The sequence below is a fragment of the Salmo trutta genome, chromosome 22, assembly GCF_901001165.1.
Source record: "Salmo trutta chromosome 22, fSalTru1.1, whole genome shotgun sequence".
Classification (NCBI taxonomy): Eukaryota; Metazoa; Chordata; class Actinopteri; order Salmoniformes; family Salmonidae; genus Salmo; species Salmo trutta.
Genome location: NC_042978.1, coordinates 26,863,656 through 26,889,060, shown reverse-complemented (window position 1 = coordinate 26,889,060; position 25,405 = coordinate 26,863,656). Strand labels below are relative to the sequence as shown.

The 25,405-nt window shown below is 45.1% G+C and overlaps 2 protein-coding genes across 5 annotated transcripts in view; one reads left to right on the top strand and one right to left on the bottom strand.

The window, feature by feature from the left end:
- Nucleotides 1-2,572, bottom strand: part of LOC115158482 (phospholipid phosphatase 3) — a 27,342-nt gene extending 24,770 nt beyond the window's left edge. The window contains exon 1 of one of the 2 annotated variants that reach the window (XM_029707479.1): nt 1,868-2,572. In XM_029707479.1, the coding sequence (XP_029563339.1) occupies nt 1,868-1,973 (106 nt within the window). In that variant the 5' untranslated portion in view covers nt 1,974-2,572. The remainder of the gene's footprint in view (nt 1-1,867) is intronic. The other variant, XM_029707477.1, reaches the window with a different exon arrangement.
- Nucleotides 2,573-5,731: 3,159 nt separating this feature from the next.
- On the top strand, nt 5,732-25,351 carry LOC115158481 (5'-AMP-activated protein kinase catalytic subunit alpha-2). 3 transcript variants are annotated; one of them, XM_029707475.1, is made up of 12 exons: nt 5,732-5,973; nt 8,663-8,804; nt 11,280-11,373; nt 13,546-13,690; nt 14,254-14,341; nt 17,605-17,650; nt 17,721-17,899; nt 18,082-18,244; nt 19,436-19,618; nt 19,901-20,056; nt 22,885-23,011; nt 23,236-25,351. In XM_029707475.1, exons 1-12 carry the CDS (start codon nt 5,874-5,876, stop codon nt 23,508-23,510), a joined length of 1,698 nt encoding a protein of 565 aa, XP_029563335.1. In that variant the 5' UTR covers nt 5,732-5,873; the 3' UTR covers nt 23,511-25,351. The 3 variants fall into 3 exon arrangements, with proteins under 3 accessions (XP_029563335.1, XP_029563334.1, XP_029563336.1); XM_029707474.1 differs by lacking the exon at nt 17,605-17,650 and having other exon boundaries at nt 5,733-5,973; nt 17,675-17,899; XM_029707476.1 differs by lacking the exons at nt 17,605-17,650; nt 17,721-17,899 and having other exon boundaries at nt 5,734-5,973.
- Nucleotides 25,352-25,405: the final 54 nt, after the last annotated feature.

The window sequence follows — 25,405 nt, the reverse complement described above, 5'->3', positions numbered from 1 at the left end:
AGAGAGAGAGAGAGAGAGAGAGAGAGAGAGAGAGAGAGAGAGAGTTGATCTGGGGGGCAGCTGTAGGAGATTTGCTGTAGGGTTGTGGGAGAGAACGTGTAAAGAAAGAGAGAAAAGGGGGGAACGAGAGATAAAGAGAGAAGGAGATGGCTGGCATTGTTCAAACAAGCCATCATCACCTCAGTCAAACAAACACAAACACACACCATTGCCTTGCCTGACCTGCGTTAATGCTGCATGTCCTATAATGAATGTCCTATTGGAATAGCACTCCAGAGCATAATCACATTCCATGTTCAATTTATATTTATATTCCAATTCCACAGCATTCCATTTGTATTCCAATTCCAATTGCACACCATTCCAAAGCTCTAGTCCTGTTTCATACCATTCTTGTTCTCTAGATGGAAAGGCAGCTCAAGAGGGTAATAGAAGTAATAGGAGTAACGGAGGATGGTGGTAGGGGAGGTAACGGAGGATGGTGGTAGGGGAGGTAACGGAGGATGGTGGTAGGGGAGGTAACGGAGGATGGTGGTAGGGGAGGTAAGGAGGATGGTGGTAGGGGAGGTAACGGAGGATGGTGGTAGGGGAGGTAACGGAGGATGGTGGTAGGGGAGGTAACGGAGGATGGTGGTAGGGGAGGTAACGGAGGATGGTGGTAGGGGAGGTAACGGAGGATGGTGGTAGGGGAGGTAACGGAGGATGGTGGTAGGGGAGGTAACGGAGGATGGTGGTAGGGGAGGTAACGGAGGATTGGTGGTAGGGGAGGTAACGGAGGATGGTGGTAGGGGAGGTAACGGGGATGGTGGTAGGGGAGGTAACGGAGGATGGTGGTAGGGGAGGTAACGGAGGATGGTGGTAGGGGAGGTAACGGAGGATGGTGGTAGGGGAGGTAACGGAGGATGGTGGTAGGGGAGGTAACGGAGGATGGTGGTAGGGGAAAAGGTTGTGGAGAGGGGCTGGCAGACTATTTAAGGGGCAGTAAAATGGTAAAGTTGCAGCACTTCAAAACATCTCCAACATCTCTCCCCCCTGGACACACGCACACGCACATCAACATAAACACACACACACACACAGCAGGGACCTGTCCCACTGTTAATTGGGATAATATAATATCCAATTATAGAAACATTTATGAACAATTTGACTTAATCGCAACTAAATACATTGAGTAGGTTCATTCTCATAGAGTATTTTTCAGTCAGACAGTGGTCTTTAGGAAACCATAATAACCTGTTTGACCACTTCACATCACGTCAACCACAGTGTTCTCTCACTCTCTCAGCGGCACTTAAAACAGAGTCCCGTGGTCCTGGTTCTCACCGTCTCACATATTTTACGGTCTGAACACGTTAACGATAAGCGTGTTAGGTGGACATGTTGCCGGTTGTTAACATATTCAATTATTTTTAATATTGTAGGCCTAACCTGCCCCTCTGTGTAAATGTTGGCGTTGTGTCCTCTCTGACACCCGCTCTCTCTCTGCTCAGCGCGGCGCATCCACTCCAGGCGCCTCTCCCTCTCTCTCTGTTGTAACACAGTCTGCAGAGTGGTTCTGTTTTCGTGTTTTACTAATAACACACTACCGCACCATGATGGTGAGCGCCGTGGTATACATTCTGGCCACACCCTTTAAAGTGTTAAATATGTTATGTAGCCTAATTGTCCAGTGTTTTATAGGCCGATGCCATTACAGTGTGACAGTATTGGAATGTTATTGTCATGTTATAGGGTATTCAATGCTGTCAAGTCATTTCATTTGTTTCCAGTATAGGCCGAATATGTTTCCAGTATAGGCCGAATATGTTTCCAGTATAGGCCGAATATGTTTCCAGTATAGGCCGAATATGTTTTTGAAACTCACCTAGTAGCAGGCAGAAGAGGTCCAGTCCTGTCAACAGTTTCCTCTTGGTGACATCGGTGCCGTTGTTGTTCAATGAGGTCCCTCCGTTTCTGCTCTGTTGTGCCATGGCTTACTTGTACAAAATAGCCAACTGTTGCATGGAAGAACTCCGTCTCCAGTTAAAATTCCACCAGCGCTCCAAACTATCTAAATCACGTTATTTAGTCTTTCAAGGATTCCAGCCGAGAAGAAGCAGAGGTCACTCAGAAGCCAACTATGGGAAACGAACTTCCCAACTAAGTAGAGGACCTGCAAACTGTGTATCAGCGCTGCAACAATGCGATGCCTCGTCTGTCCAAATATTTTACTTTAGAAAAGCATACTTTTCACCATAAATCGCCTCTTCAGATCCTGGATTAAAACCTTTCGTCTGTCCGGTTCACGATTTGGGATGGTAAACTTCTGTAAAGGCGCTATGATGAACGAATCCTGCTTCTGTCTCCTCTCTCTCTGTCAGCTTCAAAGCCTGGCAGAGAATAGCGCTCTGAGCGCAGAGAGAGAGAGATGGTAGTTTTATCAACCCTTCCTCTTCTCCTCCTCCTCCTCACCCTCCTTCTCAGCAGTCTCAGGCTCAGCCTTCTTCTCTTCTCTCTGCTACGGCTCAGTAATTAGCTCCATACCTCATGCTAGTAAACGTTCTCTGGACCTGGATAAGAGCAGTCTGACAGTGCTCCCAGCGGCGTGTACTGGGGAGGCCAACACAGAACACAGAGCGCACCATAAAGCGGCGTCCGTGGGCGGTGGGCCCCCTGTCACTACTACCAACCTGGTCTCCGAGCATTTCGTATTATTCTGTACGTAAATCCGGGACCATACATTTACCATGATATGTTATGTTTCGTATGGTATGTAATAATTTGTGGATTTCAATCATCGATTTCGTATGATATGTTACGAATATCAATTCGTATGATGTTACAAATTGCAAATGTTATGAAAAAATTTGCAAAGGTTAGGAATTTTATGATATGTTACGAATTCCCATTTGTTTTGGATGAAGTTAGCCAGGTGGCTAGGTCTCTAACGATAACTGGGTGGCAAACGTTAGCTAGGCTAGGATTTAGAGTTAAGGATTAAGGTTAGGGTTAAGGTTGGAAGTTAGGTTAAAGGGTTAGGGGAAGGGTTAGCTGACATGCTAAGTAGTTGAAAAGTAGAAAAACATGTGTAAGTAGTTGCAAAGTTGCTAATTAGCTCAAATGCTAAAGTTGTCCATGATGAGATTTGACACGCAACATTTTGGTTGCTTGTTGTTCGCGTTATAGTAACCTGTCTTATGTAACCATACCAAACATATCATACTAATTTCAGATCCCGGATATAATTTACTATGTTACGTCGAGTCTATGAAACCAGGCTGCAACTATAGTAGGCCTTCATTACTGCATCACTGATGGAGAAACCAAATATCTGAGTCATGTACAGTTGGCATGAAACAGAAGAAAACGCTAAGAAATTGAATGAAATTAAAAGGTATCTGAATGTGTCCAAAGAAAGCTTGTTTAAATGTCACTTTGCCAAACGTTTTAAAAACGTTTTGGTACAGTGTGCCTTAATGAACACGACCTTGTACTCACACGTAACTGGTCACTGAACGTATGGGCATTCAATTTACAGAGTTTACCAAACTGGACTTAAACCAGCAACCTTTTGTCTGTCAGTCCAACACCTCTCCTAAATGCCATTGCCAAAATATCTTAAACTCTTGATGAGATTAATAGTGGCTAACCTAGTCAAAAGTTCCTGATATCCACTCTAGCACAGGTGGGATTGAAAATATTCATAAATATTCCAGATTTAGATGAGATCCTTGGCGCTTTTGCCCATTTATTAGCAGCAAAGATAAAAAATACAGCAAGAATTCCATACAGGCACATACAGGCCAAAAGCACATTTCATAGTTCCAAGGTGTAGATGGTGAGCACGGTAACTGTATAGCAGAGATATAGTTAGTGCACACAGCATTGTATCTCAAATCCAATACATTTTTATTTGTTACATACTTCGTAAACAACAGTTGTAGACTAACAGTGAAATGCTTACTTACTGGCCCTTCCCAACAAAGTCTTTGCCTCACTGTGCGTGCAGATGCACTCACACCTGCCTGCTGCCATTCCTGAGCAAGCTCTGTACTGGTGGTGCCCCGATCCCGCAGCTGAATGAACTTTAGGAGACGGTCCTGGCGCTTGCTGGACTTTCTTGGGCGCCCTGAAGCCTTCTTCACAACAATTAAACCACTCTCCTTGAAGTTCTTGATGATCCGATAAATGGTTGATTTAGGTGCAATCTTACTGGCAGCAATATCCTTGCCTGTGAGGCCTTTTTTTTGTGCAAAGCAATGATGACGGCACGTGTTTCCTTGCAGGTAACCACGGTTGACAGAGGAAGAACAATGGTTCCAAGCACCACCCTCTTTTGAAGCTTCCAGTCTGTTATTCGAACTCAATCAGCATGACAGAGTGATCTCAAGCTTTGTCCTCGTCAACACTCACACCTGTGTTAATGAGAGAATCACTGACATGATGTCAGATGGTCCTTTTGTGGCAGGGCTGAAATGCAGTGGAAATGTTTTTTGGGGGATTCAGTTAATTTGCATGGCAAAGAGGGACTTTGCAATTAATTGCAATTCATCTGATCACATTTAACATTTACATTTAAGTCATTTAGCAGACGCTCTTATCCAGAGCGACTTACAAATTGGTGCATTCACCTTAAGACTCTTCATAACATTCTGGAGTATATGCAAATTGCCATCATACAAACTGAGGCAGCAGACTTTGTGAAAATTTATATTTGTGTCATTCTCAAAACTTTTGGCCACGACTGTAGTGTTGTCTTCTGTCTGTCAGTGGGCCTCATAGACATAGGGAGGAGCAGTGGTCCCAGGCACAAAAGTGTGACTGATCAACACAAATGAGTATAGGAGGCCAGGGGATCAACACTGAGCTCTGTCTGACATCTAGTGGTAGAAACACTCAACTGTGTCCTTGTTTAGAAAAAAAAGAACAGTGCATTGTTCAGAAACAACCCCTCTTTTCCAATCTGGACAAATTAGTGATGTTTCTCTCCCTGAGTTAATTGATTGGCCAGAGAGTCCACTCACTGGTGCCCCAGGTCTCCCTCACGATGCCAGACCTTCTGGAGACACCTGAAACCCCACCTCTTTAAGGAATACCTGGGATAGGATAAAGTAATCCTTCTAACCCCCCCCCCCCCCTTAAAATATTTAGATGCACTATTGTAAAGTGGTTGTTCCACTGGATATCATAAGGTGAATGCACCAATTTGTAAGTCGCTCTGGATAAGAGCGTCTGCTAAATGACTTAAATGTAAATTTGATTAGAGAGGAAACATCAGTAGCCTGGGCCTACTGCTGGCCTTATAGGCCAGATGTCAGCATTCCCGGACTAGCGTTTCTTGATAGGCCCTGAGTTTATGGGAACGTAAATGTAACCATGATGAGAGAACCAGGGCAACAACAATACTGTAGTATAGGACAGTATACAGGCTACATAGCTTCCCCGTGGCTCAGTTGGTAGAGCATGGTGTTTGCAACGCCAGCATGGTGTGTGCAACGCCAGGGTTGTGGATTCGATTCCCACGGGGGGCAAGTATAAAAAAAATGCATGAAATGAAATGTATGCATTCACTACTGTAAGTCGATCTGGATAAGAGCGTCTGCTAAATGACTAAAATGTACATTAATTATCTTACATTATGCCTAGAATAAATTACATGATCTGTAATTGATTTCTGACCCAATATTTGATAAGGCCCACGCATATTTAACAAAAATATCTCTAGGCTTCTCCTCCCCTCGCGCAATAGAGCTCCACCGTAGAGCGCTGTTGCTATTCGAGATGAGAGTTGTTGGCTTGTCCAGTGTCCGGCGGACTCACCTCCCCCGCACGTCGCGCCCCACAGCCAGCACACGGAGCAGAGAGCTCAAGCCTACCGGAGCCGTTTAAAGATGGCAGAACGACAGCAGAAACACGAAGGCGGCCGAGTGAAGATCGGACATTATCTTCTCGGAGACACTCTGGGCGTCGGCACCTTCGGCAAAGTAAAGAGTTAAGTCGCGTGCTTATCAACGGTCATGTCGTGGGGACGTTTGCTGTTATTGAGTGTAAATGATCGTAGCCTGTGTTTTCGCCCCCAACTCCGTGGTGGGCTATTTAGAAAGCTAGGCGAAGTACGTAGCTTTGGCTGCGTGGTTACGAATAGGCTAGAATATATGAACGTGGTCTCCGTTTATGTGTAGAGAATGTGGTTTGTTGAAGGCGAATTGTTCCAGCAGCATAGCTAGGTCTACCCTGACCAGTCGCTCATCAGTAATGATAGGCTTTATATGGATCATTAGGCTACCTTCCACAACAATGACGGTGTAAACAAACAACTCGCACGTAACCGGCAGTGAATGTCGGCGGTTGACTTTGCTAGTGGCAGTAGACCTTTAAACTTGTCCTATGTGGCTATGGACATTTAGGACATTTTAAAAGAAACATAAACCATAACGTTATAGCTAAATAGTGCTAATCATCACCAGTATTCCTCAATCAAACCATGGTGTGAATTATCCCATGGCATGGACAGAATGAGAATTTAAAACGCCTCATCAAATGACCTCATGTCCTCAGCGGTCTCAACCTGACCTTGTTGGGCTGCAGGTGGTGTGTTAGATTTGAGACATTAGTAGGAGAGTGTAACCAGCTACTAGCCAACAATAACAGTGTTTATTCATTGTTACAGACAGACAATATTGTTACAGACGGGCAATAACCATGTGGCTACAGACAGACTATAATAATGTTAATACAACGCGACAGATCGAGACAGACAGGTCGCACTTGACTTATTCACCTTGTAGTTAATGTGTGTAGGCTTTAGGCTTACTGTAATTGGTGTGTTGTCTTTAACCTGTTTAACTGTTTGTTATGTATGTTCCTTACTGTTGTGAACAGATATAGCTAGTCCAGTAATGTGGAAATAGAGATGTTCTGAATCTAAATCATGTCAAGTTGACTACTATGAAACAGCCACGATTCTGTTCTTTATCAGGCAATAAATGTTTAGCTGAGTAGTATACACATTACAGCACACATTTCCCTAGCTGTCGAAACAAATCACTTATATGTCCGTATACACTGTTTTCAGCGGTTACATTCGCCCACATTTGGCTCCATGTGAACTACAATTCCAACTCTGTGTTTTAATGTTTCGAAAAGTTAATAATCATCGCTTTCAAACAGGTTCTCGAAACATTCTCTGACATGTCCCTTATCTTTCATATCAGAGAGAAAGAATCCAGTGCCTCGTTAGCTTACACACGTGTTTGGAGCGCGCTAGATAGCTAATTACAGGTTTTTACACTGAACAAAAATATAAACACAACAATTTCAAATATTTGACTGATTTACAGTTCATATGTCAATCAGTCAATTGAAATACATTAATTAGGCCCTAATCTATGGATTTCACATAACTGGGAATACAGATATGCATCTGTTGGTCACAGATACCTTAAACAGAGGTAGGGCTGTGGATCAGAAAACCAGTCAGTATCTGGTGTGACCACCATTTGTCTTGCGCGGCACATCTCCTTGTCATATAGTTGATCAGGCATTAATTGTGTCCAGTGGAATGTTGTCCGACTTAAGGAAAAGCACCTTCAGTTAATCTGCTTTCAGTGTGAGAGCTTCCCATGTCTGGAATACCCTGCCATTAGACACACACAACTGTGATTCATGTGCACTGTCCCTGTACACATTTTAATTAACTCAAACTGCAATCCACTTTAAATGGCATCCCAAACATCCTCAATGGGTGCCATGTCTGGTGAGTATGCAGGCCATGGAAGAACTGGAACTTTTTCAGCTTCCAGGAATTGTCTACAGATCCTTGCGACATGGGGCCGTGCATTATCATACTGAAACATGAGGTGATGGCGGTGGATGAAAAGCACGACAATGGGCCTCAAGATCTCGTCACGGTATCTGTGCATTGAAATGACAATCGATAAAATGCAATTATGTTCGCTGTCCATAGCTTATTGCCTGCCCATACCATAACCCCACCGCAACCATGGCGCACTCTGTTCATAACGTTGACATTAGAAAACCGGTCGCCCACACGATACAGTTGAAACTGGGATTTATTCGTGAAGAGCACACTTCTCCAGTGTGCAAGTGGCCATCGAATGTGAGCATTTGTCCACTGAAGTCGGTTACGACACCGAACTGCAGTCAGGTCAAGACCCTGGTGAGGACAACAAGCCCGCAGATGAGCTTCCCTGAGACGGTTTCTGACCGTTTGTGCAGAAATTCTTCGGTTGTGCAAACTCCCAGTTTCATCAGCAGTGACAAAACTGCACATTTTAGAGTAGCCTTTTATTGTCCCCCAGCACAAGTTGAACCTGTATAATGATCCTGCTGTTTAATCAGCTTCTTGATATGTCACACCTTTCAGGTGGATGGATTCTCTTGGCAAAGGAGAAATGCTCACTAACGGATGTAAACACATTTGTGCAAAACATTAGAGAGAAATAAGCTTTTTGTGTGTATGGAACATTTCTGGGATCTTTTATTTCAGCTCATGAAACCTGGGCCAACACTTTACATGTTGTTTATATTTTTGTTCAGTGTATATGTGTCCCGTCAGCACAAATTGTGCCTTTATAGCCTACATTGCAGCAGTTGAACAGAAACATTCCAGTTGGTTCATGTGTGTGTGTGTGTGTGTGTGTGTGTGTGTGTGTGGTAGTTGGAGAGCACCAGTTGACAGGTCATAAGGTGGCAGTGAAGATCCTGAACAGACAGAAGATCAGGAGTCTGGACGTGGTGGGCAAGATCAAACGAGAGATACAGAACCTCAAACTATTCAGACACCCTCACATCATCAAACTGTGAGTACAACATACACACACACAGACTCAGTGTTTGTTTAGGGGGGTGATATATTAGCCTAAATATATACTGACAAAAGCACATATCACAGCATATTACAGGTCGCAGAGGGATCTACCATTTTTGGGGGGAGAATGACTGTGAGAAGGTCAGTTCTGGTGACTTTTTAAAAGGATATCTTACTCCAAAAGGAATGAAAATTATACAGTTGAAGTCGGAAGTTTACATACACCTTAGCCAAATACATTTAAACTCAGTTTTTCACAATTCCTGACATTTAATCCTAGTAAAAATTCCATGTCTTAGGTCAGTTAGGATCACCACTTTATTTTAAGAATGTGAAATGTCAGAATAATAGTTGAGAGAATGATTTATTTCAGCTTTTATTTCTTTCATCACATTCCCAGTGGGTCAGAAGTTTACATACACAATTAGTATTTGGTAGCATTGCCTTTAAATTGTTTACCTTGGGTCAAACGTTTCGGGTAGCCTTCCACAAGCTTCCCACAAGCCTCCCTGCTTGAACACGCTTTTTCAGTTCTGTCCACAAATTTTCTGTAGGATTGAGGTCAGGGCTTTGTGATGGCCACTCCAATACCTTGACTTTGTTGTCCTTAAGCCATTTTGCCACAATATTGGAAGTATGCTTGGGGTCATTGTGCATTTGGAAGACCCATTAGCGACCAAGCTTTAGCTTCCTGACTGATGTCTTGAGATGTTACTTCAATATATCCACATAATATTCCTTCCTCATGATGCCATCTATTTTGTGAAGTACACCAGTCCCTCCTGCAGCAAAGCACCCCTACAACATGATGCTGCCACCCCCGTGCTTCACGGTTGGGATGGTGTTCTTCGGCTTGCAAGCCTTCCCCTTTTTTAATTTTTGTTATTTTTGTTTGAGTGTTTTTTGGTGAAAATAAAACATCATGAACACTTTCCACGCTGCGCTTTGGTCTCATTCTGACGACAGCCGTTACAAACGCGAATAAACCATGCCTATATTTTATTTTTAGGGGGTAGATCAGCTTTAATACTGCAGATAGATTGTAGCTTCCATTAATGTAGTTGTCTGCATAATTTCCAATCCCCTATATCTTTTTTGTAAATATATACTGTACATATACACTACCCCGTTCAAAAGTTTAGGGTCACTTAGAAATGTCCTTGTTTTTGAAAGAAAAACACTTTTTTTTTGTCCATTAAAATAACATGAAATTGATCAGAAATACAGTGTAGACATTGTTAATGTTGTAAATGACTATTGTAGCTGGAAACGGCTGATTTTTAATAGAATATCTACATAGGCGTACAGCATTACTTGGATTTGAGAAATAAGTGTAGCCTAGTAACACTAGAAAACTCAGTGATCCTCTTTTAACAGTGGTCATCAAGACTGCTTTAAAAGGTGTTTCCCGCAACTGCAATAAGAATGTTGTAGGCTACAATGACTGGGCATGCACATCTCTCTCCCTGTAAGGCACTTGTAATTTGAATGCGCCTCAAGAGGAATATTATTTTCTCGCATAGAATGTGAAAGTCTCTCGCTCTCCCTCTCTCCAGCTCTCCCTCTCTCCAGCTCCCTCTCTCCTGCTCCCTCTCTCCAGCTCCCTCTCTCCTGCTCCCTCTCTCCAGCTCTCCCTCTCTCCAGCTCTCCCTCTCTCCAGCTCTCCCTCTCTCCAGCTCTCCCTCTCTCCAGCTCTCCCTCTCTCCAGCTCTCCCTCTCTCCAGCTCTCTCTTTCTCCAGCTCTCTCTTTCTCCAGCTCTCTCTTTCTCCAGCTCTCTCTTTCTCCAGCTCTCTCTTTCTCCAGCTCTCTCTTTCTCCAGCTCTCCCTCTCTCCTGCTCTCCCTCTCTCCAGCTCTCCCTCTCTCCAGCTCTCCCTCTCCTGCTTCCTCTCTCCAGCTCTCCCTCTCTCCAGCTCTCCCTCTCCTGCTTCCTCTCTCCTGCTTCCTCTCTCCAGCTCTCTCTTTCTCCAGCTCTCTCTTTCTCCAGCTCTCCCTCTCTCCTGCTCTCCCTCTCTCCAGCTCTCCCTCTCTCCAGCTCTCCCTCTCTCCAGCTCTCCCTCTCCTGCTTCCTCTCTCCAGCTCTCCCTCTCTCCAGCTCTCCCTCTCTCCAGCTCTCCCTCTCTCCAGCTCTCTCTTTCTCCAGCTTTCTCTCTTCTCCTCTGTGAGTGTTCATTTTAGGGTTAGGCCACAGTGACAGTGTGAGCTATGGTAGACATTTGTTGGCTGCTCTCAGAACAGTGTAATGAAATGACAGACTTTCAGCCTTTCCCTTTTCAGCACAATAGCCCTGTCTGTGTGAGAGCAGGAAGGAAACGAAAGAGAACAAGTGTATTTCTGACATTTCTCCTGAGTATTTAAGAGTCTGTCTACCTCCCTGTGTGTGTGTGTGTGTGTGTGTGTGTGTGTGTGTGTGTGTGTGTGTGTGTGTGTGTGTGTGTGTGTGTGTGTGTGTGTGTGTGTGTGTGTAGGTACCAGGTGATCAGTACTCCTACAGATTTCTTCATGGTGATGGAGTATGTCTCAGGAGGAGAGCTGTTTGACTACATCTGCAAACACGGACGGGTGATATATCAAATCAAATTGTATTTGTCACATCTGCCAAATTTGTATTTATTATGGATCCCCATTAGCTGCATTCACAGATTTCACAACACACTGTGTGCCCTCAGGCCCCTACTCCACCACTACCACATATCTACATTACTAAATCCGTGTGTGTGTGTGTGTGCATGTGTCTGTGCCAATGTTTGTGTTGCTTCACAGTCCCCGCTGTTCCATAAGGTGTTTTTTATCTGTTTTTTAAATCTAATTTTACTGCTTGCGTCAGTTACTTGATGTGGAACAGAGTTCCATGTAGTCATGGCTCTATGTAGTACTGTGCACCTCACATAGTCTGTTCTGGACTTGGGGACTGTGAAGAGACCTCTTGTGGCATGTCTTGTGGGGTATGTATGGGTGTCCGAGCTGTGTACCAGTAGTTTAGACAGACAGCTTGGTGCATTCAACATGTCAATACCGCTCATAAATAAAAGTAGTGATGAAGTCAATCTCTCCTCCACTTTCAGCCAGGAGAGATTGACATGCATATTATTAATATTAGCTCTCTGTGTACATCCAAGGGCCAGCCATGCTGCCCTGTTCTGAGCTAATTGGAATTTTCTTAAGTCCTTTTTTGTGGCAACTGACAACACGACTGAACAGTAGTCAAGGTGTGACAAAACTAGGGCCTGTAGGACCTGCCGTGTTGATAGTGTTGTTAAGAAGGCAGAGCATAGCTTTATTATAGACAGACTTCTCCCCATCTTAGCTACTACTGCATCAATATGTTTTGACCATGACAGTTTACAATCTAGTGTTACAAAAATCAGTTTAGTCATCGCAACTTGCTCAATTTCCACATTATTTATTACAAGATTTAGTTGAGGTTTAGGGTTTAGTGAGAGTTTTGTTCCAAATACAATGCTTTTAGTTTTAGAGCTAAAATACAACAGGTGTAGACCTTACAATGAAATGCTTACTTACAAGCCCTTAACCAACAATACAGTTTTAAGAAAAAATAGGTGTTAAGAAAGTATTTACTAAATAAACTGAAGTAAACAAAAAAAATAGAAAAATAACAAATAATTAAAGAGCAACAACAAAATAACAGTAACGGCGCTATATACAGGGGGTACCGGTACAGAGTCTGTGTGGAGACTATATACAGGGGGTACCGGTACAGAGTCTGTGTGGAGACTATATACAGGGGGTACCGGTACAGAGTCTGTGTGGAGACTATATACAGGGGGTACCGGTACAGAGTCTGTGTGGAGACTATATACAGGGGGTACCGGTACAGAGTCTGTGTGGAGACTATATACAGGGGGTACCGGTACAGAGTCTGTGTGGAGACTATATACAGGGGGTATATAGTCTCCCCGGTACAGAGTCTGTGCCGGGGCACAGGTTAGTTGAGGTAATTGAGGTAATATGTACATGTAGGTTATGGTTAGAGTGACTATGCATAGATAATAAACAGAGAGTAGCAGGAGTGTAAAAATGGGGGTGGGGGGTTAATGCAAATAGTCTGGGTAGCCATTTGATTAGCTGTTCAGGAGTCTTACGGCTTGGGGGTAGAAGCTGTTAAGAAGCCTTTTGAACCTAGACTTGGCGCTCTGGTACCGCTTGCCGTGCGGTAGCAGAGAGAACAGTCTATGACTGGGGTGGCTGGGGTCTTTAACAATTTTTAGGGCCTTCCTCTGATACCGCCTGGTGTAAAGGTCCTGGGTGGCAGGAAGCTTGGCCCCAGTGATGTACTGGGCCGTACGCACTGTCCTCTGTAATGCCCTGCGGTCGGAGACCGGGTAGTTGCCATACCAGGCGGTGATGCAACCAGTCAGGATGCTCTCGATGGTGCAGCTGTAGAACTTTTTGAGGATCTGAGGACCCATGACAAATCTTTTCAGTCTCCTGAGGGGGAATAGGTGTTGTCGTGCCCTCTTCACGACTGCCTTGGTTTGTTTGGACCATGACAGTTCGTTGGTGATGTGAACGCCAAGGAACTTGAAGCTCTCAACCTTCTCCACTACAGCCCCGTCGATGAGATATACCACTGAATGACTGACTGACTGTCTGGATTGATTGATAGATATAGACAGAGGCCATTATATGGTGACATTTGTCATAGTGACAGCATGTAGTAACATTAGAATAGAATAAACTACTAACCTCCTACTCTTTACCTTGTGTGTTTAGGTAGAAGACAAAGAGGCTCGTCGGTTGTTCCAACAGATCATCTCAGGGGTAGACTACTGCCACAGACACATGGTGGTTCACAGAGACCTCAAACCTGAGAATGTTCTGCTGGACCATTCCAAGAACGCCAAGATAGCTGACTTTGGTATGCTACACACACTCATGCATGCACATAACAAATTGAGTTACCCAAAAAGATAGCCATAGCTACTATATTAGCAGTAGCAAATGTCAAACAAAACCACTTGTCTTTTAGAATATACCGACGCCTATATGACTCTGATTACTCTGGACAGGGGGCTTGGGTGGGGTGTGTGTGTGAGGAGGAGGGGGGTTGTTGCTTAGCAAAAGGCAGGTCTGATATCCACTCTGGCAAGGAGCCCTGTCAGACCCTGTGTCACTTGATCATAGAGAGAGAAGGGGAGAAAGAGGGGAAGAGCGAGAGAGAGGAGGGTGAGGGAAGAGAGAAGATCCTTGGAGGGTTAGTTAAGGTGAGATAAGGTTAGGGAGAAGTTGATCCGATCAGCACAGCATGTGTGGAGCTTAGAGGACTGGGTTAGTAAAGCAGAATAAAAACATTACACCGCCCTAGAGACCTAACCATGGCACAACCTAACACTAACCCTCTCTTAACATAGTTCCAAGATAGCGTCAGGAACTTGAGATTGAAGATAATGTTGTTAAGAAATGATGTGCTCTGGTCAACAGGGTTGTCCAACATGATGTCAGACGGGGAGTTCCTGAGGACCAGCTGTGGATCTCCCAACTACGCTGCTCCTGAAGTCATCTCTGGAAGGTGTGCGTTACATTTTTTTCTTTCACCTTTATTTAACCAGGTAGGCTAGTTGACAACAAGTTCTCATTTACAATATAGCAATATTACAATATAGCAATTAAACACTGGAGTGATAGATGTGCAGAAGATGAATGTGCAAGTAGAGATACTGGGGTGCAAAGGAGCAAAATAAATAACAGTATGGGGATGAGGTAGTTGGATGGGCTATTTACAGATGGGCTATGTACAGGTGCAGTGATCTGGTGAGCTTCTCTGACAGCTGGTGCTTAAAGTTAGTGAGGGAGATATGAGTCTCCAGCTTCAGTGATTTTTGCAGTTCGTTCCAGTCATTGGCAGCAGAGAACTGGAAGGAAAGGCGGCCAAAGTAGGAATTGGCTTTGGGGGTGACCAGTGAAATATACCTGCTGGAGCGCGTGCAACGGGTGGGTGCTGCTATGGTGACCAGTGAGCTGAGATAAGGCGGGGCTTTATCTAGCAAAGACTTATAGATGACCTGGAGCCAGTGGGTTTGGCGACGAATATGAATCGAGGGCCAGCCAACGAGAGCACACAGGTCGCAGTGGTGGGTAGTATATGGGGCTTTGGTGACAAAACGGATGGCACTGTGATAGACTGCATCCAATTTGCTGAGTAGAGTGTAGGAGGCTATTTTGTAAATTACATCGCCGAAGTCAAGGATCGGTAGGATAGTCAGTTTTACGAGGGTATGTTTGGCAGCATGAGTGAAGGATGCTTTGTTGCGAAATAGGAAGCCGATTCTAGATTTAATTTTGGATTGGAGATGCTTAATGTGAGTCTGGAAGGAGAGTTTACAGTCTAACCAGACACCTAGGTATTTGTAGATGTCCACATATTCTAAGTAAGAACCGTCCAGAGTAGTGATGCTAGACGGGCGGGCAGGTGCAGGCAGCGATCGGTTGAAGAGCATGCATTTAGTTTTACTTGTATTTAAGAGCAGTTGGAGGCCAAGGAAGGAGAGTTGTATGGCATTGAAGCTCGTCTGGAGGTTAGTTAACACCGTGTCCAAAGAAGGGCCAGATGTATACAGAATGGTGTCGTCTGCGTAGAGGTGGATCAGAGACTCACCAGCAGCAAGAGCGACATCATTGATGTATACAGAGAAGCGAGTCGGCCCAAGAATTGAACCCTGTGGCACCCCCATAGAGACTGCCAGAGGTCCGGACAACAGGCCCTCCAATTGTATGTTTAGGTTGTACGTATGCAGGTCCTAAGGTTGATACTGTAGGACAGGGGTATTCAAATACTATTTGAGAATGTCCGGTCACAAAAATGGCCTAGGTGGCAAAAGTCTGGATGGATATATTGTAATTTATTGGCATAGTAACAAACACCCACCTCGCGACCCATGTGATCTCTCCAGAAATAATCGGACCCTCAGCAACCTGCACCATGTCTATTTCTAACAAACACACACATACACGCGTACTGTCCATGACACAAACTGTTCAGACCTTTCTTGTTGGGAGAGTGAAAAGTTGTAGTTCAAAGCTATTTTCATGCAATTCGACACATTTTGCCATGTCTTATGCGTGTTCATATAATACAAGCTGCTAATGCACTACCAAATTTAGAAATGGCACATTCTGCATTCTACTATTACAACCTGACCGAGTTCCTTAAAGCTGCAATATGTAACGTTTTGGGTGACCTGATCAAATTTACATATTTCTATGTGCTTCTATGCTTCCCTTTCTTAAGTTTCGTTTTTGAGTCTTTTACTTTCAGTTTTGTACACCAGCTTCAAACAGCTGAAGTACAATAGTTTTGGTTATGGAAAATACATTTCCCAACAGTTTAGATGGTACAATGATTCTCTACACTATACATGCTTGTTCAAGTGAAATCAAATGGTATTGGTCACATATAAATGGTTAGCAGATGTTAATGCGAGTGTAGCGAAATGCTTGTTGTGCTTCTGGTTCCGACATTGCAGTAATATCTAACAAGTAATCTAACAGTTCCCCAACAACTACCTAATACACACAAATCTAAAAGGGATGAATGAGAATATATACATATAAATATATGGATGAGCGATGGCCCAGCGGCATAGGCAAGGTGCAATAGATGGTATAAAATACAGTATATACATATGAGATGAGTAATGTAAGATATGTGAACATTATTAAAGTGGTTTTATTTAATGTGGCATTGTTTAAAGTGACTAGTGATCCATTTGTTAAAGTGGCCAGTGATTGGGTCTCCATGTAGGCAGCAGCCTCTCTGTGTTAGTGATGGCTGTTCAACAGTCTGATGGCCTTGTGATATAAGCTGTTTTTCAGTCTCTCGGTTCCAGCTTTGATGCACCTGTACTGACCTCACCTTCTGGATGTTAGCGGGGTGAACAGGCAGTGGCTCGGGTGGTTGTTGTCCTTGATGATCTTTTTGTCCTTCCTGTGACATCGGGTGCTGTAGGTGTCCTGGAGGGCAGGTAGTTTGTCCCCGGTGATGTGTTGTGCAGACCGCACCACCCTCTGGAGAGCCTGGCGGTTGAGGGTGGTGCAGTTGCCGTACCAGGCAGTGATACAGACCGACAGGATGCTCTGGATTGTGGATCCGTAAAAGTTAGTCAGGGTTTTTGATGACAAGCCAAATTTCTTCTGCCTCCTGTGTGGGTGGAACTTTCTCCACTACTGTCTCTTCGATGTGGATGGGGGGTGCTCCCTCTGCTGTTTCCTGAAGTCCACGATCATCTCCTTTGTTTTGTTGACGTTGAGTGAGAGGTTGTTTTCCTGACACCACACTCCGAGTGCCCTCACCTCCTCCCTATAGGCTGTCTCATTGTTGTTGGTAATCAAGCCTACTACTGTTGTGTTGTCTGCAAACTTGATGATTGAGTTGGAGGCGTGCATGGCCACGCGGTTGTGGGTGAACAGAGAGTACAGGAGGGGACTGAGCACGCACCTGTGTGGGGCCCCAGTGTTGAGGGTCAGCGAGGTGATGTTGTTTCCTACCTTCACCACATGGGTGCGGCCCATCAGAAAGTCTAGGACCCAATTGCACAGGGCGGGGTTGAGGCCCAGGGCCTCCAGCTTGATGGTGAGTTTGTATGGTGTTTTGTCACATAAATTGAAATTAGGCAAACGATTAGAATTTTTGTTACCAGGAAATGGTGCCATAGTCACGGGAAGTAGTGGTGCTGAGCAATTCCGGGTTCGGGTCTGGACCCCGCAGTCTGCCAATTGAGTATGGTTGCTCTAGGATGTTGTGGTGTGATCGTGTATACGTTGCTTTGGTAACAGGTTATATGCTGGCCCTGAGGTGGATATATGGAGCTGTGGGGTGATCCTGTATGCGTTGCTTTGGTAACAGGTTATATGCTGGCCCTGAGGTGGATATATGGAGCTGTGGGGTGATCCTGTATGCGTTGCTGTGTGGGACTCTGCCCTTTGATGACGAACATGTTCCCACGCTGTTTAAGAAGATCAGAGGGGGCGTGTTCTATATGCCAGAATACCTGACTCGCCCCGTCGCCTCCCTGCTGCTGCTCATGCTGCAGGTCGACCCATTGAAGAGAGCCACCATTAAAGACATTAGGTAACCCCTGACCTCTAACTTCTAACCTTCCCTACTGATGATGATGCTGATGTTTTTAATGGGATAAAACTGGTAAACCTAGCCAAATGCTGGTTTGTGGTGGTTCAAGGTTGGTCCAGAGCGAAAGAATAGAAGAATCATGGACAGTAACTGTTATTTTGTGTGTGTGTGTGTGTGTGTAGGGAACATGAGTGGTTTAAGCAGGACCTGCCAGGCTACCTGTTTCCTGAGGACCTGTCTTATGACTCCACAGTTCTGGATGAGGAGGCCGTCAGGGAGGTGTGCGACAAGTTTGAGAGCACCGAGTCTGAGGTGATGTCCAGCCTGTACAGCGGAGACCCCCAGGTACATACTGGACATGTGCACACACACATGCTTAGTCATACAGTACACAGACAAACACACTCCCCCTCTATCGCTCTCTCTCGTTTCCTCTCTCTCCTTCTCTCTCTCCTTCTCTCTCTCCCTCCTCTCTCCTTCTCTCTCCCTCAACTCTCCTTCTCTCTCTCCCTCCTCTTTCTTGCTCTCTCCCTCCTCTCTCCTTCCCTCTCTCTCCCCCCTCTCTCCTTCCCTCTCTCCCTCCTCTTCTTCTCTCCCTCATTCTCTCTATCTCCTCTCTCCTTCTCTCACTCTCCTTCTCTCCCTCAACTCTCCTTCTCTCTCTCCCTCAACTCTCCTCTCTCTCCCTCAACTCTCCTTCTCTCTCTCCCTCAACTCTCCTTCTCTCTCTCCCTCCCACCTCTCTCTCCCTCCTCTTTCTTGCTCTCTCCCTCCTCTCTCCCTCCTCTCTCCTTCCCTCTCTCCCTCCTCTCTCCCTCCTCTCTCCTTCCCTCTCTCCCCCCCTCTCTCCTTCCCTCTCTCCTTCTCTCTCTCATTCCCTCTCTCCCTCCTCTCTCCTTCCCTCTCTCCCCCCTCTCTCCTTCCCTCTCTCCTTCTCTCTCTCATTCCCTCTCTCCCTCCTCTCCTTCTCTCTCTCATTCCCTCTCTCCTTCTCTCTCTCTCCCTCATCTCTCCTTCTCTCTCCCTCATCTCTCCTTCTCTCTCCCTCCTCTCTCCCTCATCTCTCCTCTCTCTTCCTCATCTCTCCTCTCTCTTCCTCATCTCTCCTCTCTCTTCCTCATCTCTCCTCTCTCTCTCCCTCATCTCTTCTTCTCTCTCCCTCCTCTCTCCCTCATCTCTCCTTCTCTCTCCCTCATCTCTCCTCTCTCTCTCCCTCATCTCTCCTCTCTCTCTCCCTCATCTCTCCTTCTCTCTCATCTCTCCCTCATCTCTCCCTCATCTCTCCCATATCTCTCCCTCATCTCTCCCTCATCTCTCCTCTCTCTCTCTCCTCTCTCCCTCATCTCTCCTCTCTCTCTCCCTCATCTCTCCTTCTTTCTCCCTCCTCTCTCCTTCTCTCTCATCTCTCCTTCTCTCTCCCTCCTCTCTCCTTCTCTCTCATCTCTCCTTCTCTCTCCCTCATCTCTCCTTCTCTCTCCCTCATCTCTCCTTCTCTCTCCCTCCTCTTTCCCTCATCTCTCCTCTCTCTCTCTCCAGGACCAGCTGGCGGTAGCATACCATCTGATTATAGACAACCGTCGTATCATGACCCAGGCCAGTGAGTTCTACCTGGCCTCCAGCCCTCCCCAGGGCTCCTTCATGGAGGATGGCATGCCCCTGCCTCCTGGGGTCAAACCACACCCAGAGAGGATGCCCCCCCTGCTGGTAGACAGCCCTAAGGCAAGCAGCTGTACCTGGTTCTATTCTATGAACTAATTAAACCGACTATCGTCGTGTCTGTAATGTTTATATCAAATCAGATACAATACCTCTAAAGTGTAAACACTTGATGAAGTGCTTCTTCTGTAATACCAGTCTAGCAGTCAAAAACAACACTGTTGGAATGCAAATGAAACATTGGCAGTATAGTATATTTGCGTGCAGTCTTCTTGTCCTCATGTATTTGTTGCTGCTTGTTGGTGAAAATGAAAGATTCTCTCCTCTCTCTCTGTCTGTCTGCAGGCGCGCTGCCCACTGGATGCCCTCAACACCACCAGAGCCAAACCCCTGGCAGTGAAGAAAGCCAAGTGGCACCTGGGCATCAGGAGTCAGAGCAGACCATATGACATCATGGCTGAGGTCTACAGGGCTATGAGACAGCTACAGTATGACTGGAAGGTGAGGCACGGTGTGTGTGTATACAGTACATGTTAAGGTGTGTGTGTATACGGTACATGTTAAGGTGTGTGTGCGTGTTGTGTGTGTATACGGTACATGTTAAGGTGTGTGTGCGTGTTGTGTGTGTGTATACGGTACATGTTAAGGTGTGTGTGCGTGTTGTGTGTGTGTATACGGTACATGTTAAGGTGTGTGTGCGTGTTGTGTGTGTGTATACGGTACATGTTAAGGTGTGTGTATACGGTACATGTTAAGGTGTGTGTGCGTGTTGTGTGTGTGTATACGGTACATGTTAAGGTGTGTGTGCGTGTTGTGTGTGTGTGTATACGGTACATGTTAAGGTGTGTGTGCGTGTTGTGTGTGTGTGTATACGGTACATGTTAAGGTGTGTGTGTGTGTTGTGTGTGTGTATACGGTACATGTTAAGGTGTGTGTGTGTGTATACGGTACATGTTAAGGTGTGTGTGTGTGTATACGGTACATGTTAAGGTGTGTGTGTGTGTGTATACGGTACATGTTAAGGTGTGTGTGTGTGTGTGTATACGGTACATGTTAAGGTGTGTGTGTGTGTGTGTGTGTATACGGTACATGTTAAGGTGTGTGGGTGTTGTGTGTGTGTGTGTATACGGTACATGTTAAGGTGTGTGTGTATACGGTACATGTTAAGGTGTGTGTGTGTGTATACGGTACATGTTAAGGTGTGTGTGTGTGTGTATACGGTACATGTTAAGGTGTGTGTGTATACGGTACATGTTAAGGTGTGTGTGCGTGTTGTGTGTGTGTGTATACGGTACATGTTAAGGTGTGTGTTGTGTGTGTATACGGTACATGTTAAGGTGTGTGTGTGTGTGTATACGGTACATGTTAAGGTGTGTGTGTATACGGTACATGTTAAGGTGTGTGTGCGTGTATACGGTACATGTTAAGGTGTGTGTGTATACGGTACATGTTAAGGTGTGTGTGCGTGTTGTGTGTGTATACGGTACATGTTAAGGTGTGTGTGCGTGTTGTGTGTGTATACGGTACATGTTAAGGTGTGTGTGTGTGTATACGGTACATGTTAAGGTGTGTGTGTGTGTGTATACGGTACATGTTAAGGTGTGTGTGTGTGTGTGTGTGTGTGTGTATACGGTACATGTTAAGGTGTGTGTGTATACGGTACATGTTAAGGTGTGTGTGTATACGGTACATGTTAAGGTGTGTGTGTATACGGTACATGTTAAGGTGTGTGTGTATACGGTACATGTTAAGGTGTGTGTATACGGTACATGTTAAGGTGTGTGTGTATACGGTACATGTTAAGGTGTGTGTGCGTGTTGTGTGTGTGTATACGGTACATGTTAAGGTGTGTGTGCGTGTTGTGTGTGTGTATACGGTGCATGTTAAGGTGCGTGTGTATACGGTACATGTTAAGGTGTGTGTGCGTGTTGTGTGTGTATACGGTACATGTTAAGGTGTGTGTGCGTGTTGTGTGTGTATACGGTACATGTTAAGGTGTGTGTGTGTGTATACGGTACATGTTAAGGTGTGTGTGTGTATACGGTACATGTTAAGGTGTGTGTGTGTGTATACGGTACATGTTAAGGTGTGTGTGTATACGGTACATGTTAAGGTGTGTGTGCGTGTTGTGTGTGTGTGTATACGGTACATGTTAAGGTGTGTGTTGTGTGTGTATACGGTACATGTTAAGGTGTGTGTGCGTGTTGTGTGTGTGTGTATACGGTACATGTTAAGGTGTGTGTGGGTGTTGTGTGTGTGTGTGTATATGGTACATGTTAAGGTGTGTGGGTGTGTATACGGTACATGTTAAGGTGTGTGTGTATACGGTACATGTTAAGGTGTGTGTGCGTGTATACGGTACATGTTAAGGTGTGTGTGTGTATACGGTACATGTTAAGGTGTGTGTGCGTGTTGTGTGTGTATACGGTACATGTTAAGGTGTGTGTGCGTGTTGTGTGTGTATACGGTACATGTTAAGGTGTGTGTGTGTGTATACGGTACATGTTAAGGTGTGTGTGTGTATACGGTACATGTTAAGGTGTGTGTGTGTGTGTATACGGTACATGTTAAGGTGTGTGTGTGTATACGGTACATGTTAAGGTGTGTGTGTATACGGTACATGTTAAGGTGTGTGTGTATACGGTACATGTTAAGGTGTGTGTATACGGTACATGTTAAGGTGTGTGTGTATACGGTACATGTTAAGGTGTGTGTGCGTGTTGTGTGTGTGTATACGGTACATGTTAAGGTGTGTGTGCGTGTTGTGTGTGTGTATACGGTGCATGTTAAGGTGTGTGGGTGTGTATACGGTACATGTTTAGGTGTGTGTGTGTGTATACGGTACATGTTAAGGTGTGTGTGTGTGTGTGTATACGGTACATGTTAAGGTGTGTGTGTGTGTGTGTATACGGTACATGTTAAGGTGTGTGTGTGTGTATACGGTACATGTTAAGGTGTGTGTGTGTGTGTGTATACGGTACATGTTAAGGTGTGTGTGCGTGTTGTGTGTGTGTGTATACGGTACATGTTAAGGTGTGTGTGCGTGTTGTGTGTGTGTGTGTGTGTGTGTGTATACGGTACATGTTAAGGTGTGTGGGTGTGTATACGGTACATGTTAAGGTGTGTGGGTGTGTATACGGTACATGTTAAGGTGTGTGGGTGTGTATACGGTACATGTTAAGGTGTGTGTGTGTGTATACGGTACATGTTAAGGTGTGTGTGTATACGGTACATGTTAAGGTGTGTGTGCGTGTGTGTATACGGTACATGTTAAGGTGTGTGTGTGTGTGTGTATACGGTACATGTTAAGGTGTGTGTGTTGTGTGCAGGTGGTGAACCCATACCACCTGCGTGTACGGAGTAAGAATCCAGTAACAGACAACCTGGTGAAGATGAGCCTCCAGCTGTACCAGGTGGACAACAGATCCTACCTGCTGGACTTCAAGAGCATCGATGGTACGACAGCTCTATAACATGAAATATGTTGTAATATACACCAAAGCAAACTGTCCTTAGATACCTGGGTAAACCGTAGTAACTGTACTTTTAAACTTATTTGAAACAGCATTTAGATTTTCCTCTTATTACAATTGTACAATAATTACTGAAAACAGATGAGTAGCTACAAAACAAACACTAACCTTTCCTGTCCTCTCCTGACCGCTCCTTCCCCTCTCCAGATGACATCATGGAGGCAGTAGGGTTTAAGTCGGGTTCTTCCACCCCTCAGAGGTCAGGCTCCACAGCAGGGCTCCATAGACCCAGACTCAGTGTGGACTCAGCCTTACCTGCCGTGGATCTCCCCCAGCTCAGCTCCTCCCTGCCTGGGTCTCTGTGCTCCAGCGCTGCCCTCCTCACCCTCACCTCCACCCCCACCTCCACCCCGCGCCAGGGCAGCCACACCATGGACTTCTTTGAGATGTGTGCCAGTCTCATCACCACACTGGCCCGCTAGAGAAGGTTAACCCCGCTGGATAACGTGAAGTCAGGAAAACTCCAGGTCCTACTTGCATAACCTCTAAAACAGAACCCTTCCCTGAGCCTTGTAGTTAGACACTTTGATATCGTTGTGATCCTGGCCTAAGTTTAGTAGAGCACTGTCCGCTGCAGGGCAGATGTGCCTCTAACCACATATCTAGGGTCAGTTGTGTGTTGTTACCTCCCTAAGTTGTAGGTTTGGGCTGGGTATGGGAAACTGATTCTAGATCTGTGGTTAGGCTTCCTGTCTGTCTAGAGCCAGTCTTGCCATGGGAAAGGTTAGGGGTTAGAGATCAAACTTGCTGGGGCAAGGTCATGTTAGGTCAAATCTACTGTATCCCATAGACTGTATAAAGGTGGGCAGCTCCTCCCACATTACTCTCAACCTCCAATCAGCTGCTGAATAACCATCACCATAGAACTAGCCTTAACGGAATTGCAAACAATTTTATGCATCCGGTTTTCCGGGATACAGTTAATTCAACTTAGCTTTCTTTTCCGCTGAAAACCGGATGTGTGAACTCCGCTAAGACGTTTTGTTTTATGCCTACTACGTTAGGTTACCATAGATCAAACACATTTCAGTTTTTATTTTAAATGCTTTTTATAACGACACAGATTTTGTTATCCACATCATATATTTATATTACTATCATTTTGAGTAGATGTTGATTGAATGACATACCAAAACAAATTGTTTCTATATACAAAGAGGATTGTTATTATTTAGATATCAGATTCTTATTTATTTTTAGAGATTGTTTTAAAGACTGTGTGTGGTTACTGATTATTGAAGCACTGCTGATGTTTGAGAATTCCAAGCTGAGTTTGAAGAGATTTTAGGTGATGAGAGGTCGTAGAGAGAGGAGGCTAGCTGACTGGCAATATAGTTCTGTGGATTAGTTGGCACTGATGCTAACGTGGCTAGCTGACGGAGGAGGAGGTGGAGGGAGGAGGGAGGGAGGCGTGTCTGTAGCCAGCCTCAGAGGACTCTACGGCACAGAACCTTTCTCCAGGTGCCTTACTTCTAGCTTGGTGGCCATGTTGTTTTGTTTGTAGAAACAGAATGGAAACCATACGTGTGTGTGTGTGCGTGCGTGCGTAAGTACGTACAGGAGAGGAGTGACAGACAGGAGCTTGCCATTGATTGGTCAGGAGGAGAAGACATACTGTAGTTTATGTGCCAATGAGATTTGAGATCTGACTAATATAACTATAGGTAGAGCAAGAGAAGGGGAGAGATAATAGATATGCGAGACCACTGACTGATTAGAAGTCGTATAAAATTATTGCATATATAGCTCTCTGGTCTTTATTTAAGCAATACGGCATGAGGAGGTGTGGTATATGGCCAAAGGACTGTTCTTAAGCACGATGCAGCGCGGAGTGCCTGGATACAGCCCTTAGCCGTGGTATATTGGCCATATACCACAAACCCCCGAGGCGCCTTATTGCTATTATAAACTGTTTACCAATGTAATTAGAGCAGTAAAAATACATGTTTTGTCATACCTATGGTATACGGTCTGACATAACATGTCAGCCAATCAGCATTCAGGGCTCGAACCACCCAGTTTATAAAATGGAACAAATCTCCCTTTACTATTTGTCTGATGGTTTACAGTATACAGTCTTCCAGACTCCTGTCTGTCCTGTTCTGCTGGAGCCAGTGAGGACTGAGCTCTGGCTGATCTGATTCATGCTAGTGTGTGTTTCTGTTGTGTTCTGGTACCATGAAGGTGATCTGTTCTGTGTTCGCTTTGTTAGCGTGTGTTTTGAGCCACAGAGATACTAAACCTCTCTTCTATCCTTCTGTTACCTTGTTTCCTGTTACCTTATTTCCTTGTCATTTGTCCGAAGTAGCAGTGAGTG

Coding starts and splice junctions, on each gene's coding strand:
- LOC115158481 (XM_029707475.1), top strand. CDS start 5,874: ATGGCAGAACGACAGCAGAAACACGAAGGCGGCCGAGTGAAGATCGGA. Junction 5,974..8,662: donor CACCTTCGGCAAAGTAAAGA/GTTAAGTCGCGT, acceptor TGTGTGTGGTAG/TTGGAGAGCACCAGTTGACA. Junction 18,245..19,435: donor TGTACAGCGGAGACCCCCAG/GTACATACTGGA, acceptor CTCTCTCTCCAG/GACCAGCTGGCGGTAGCATA.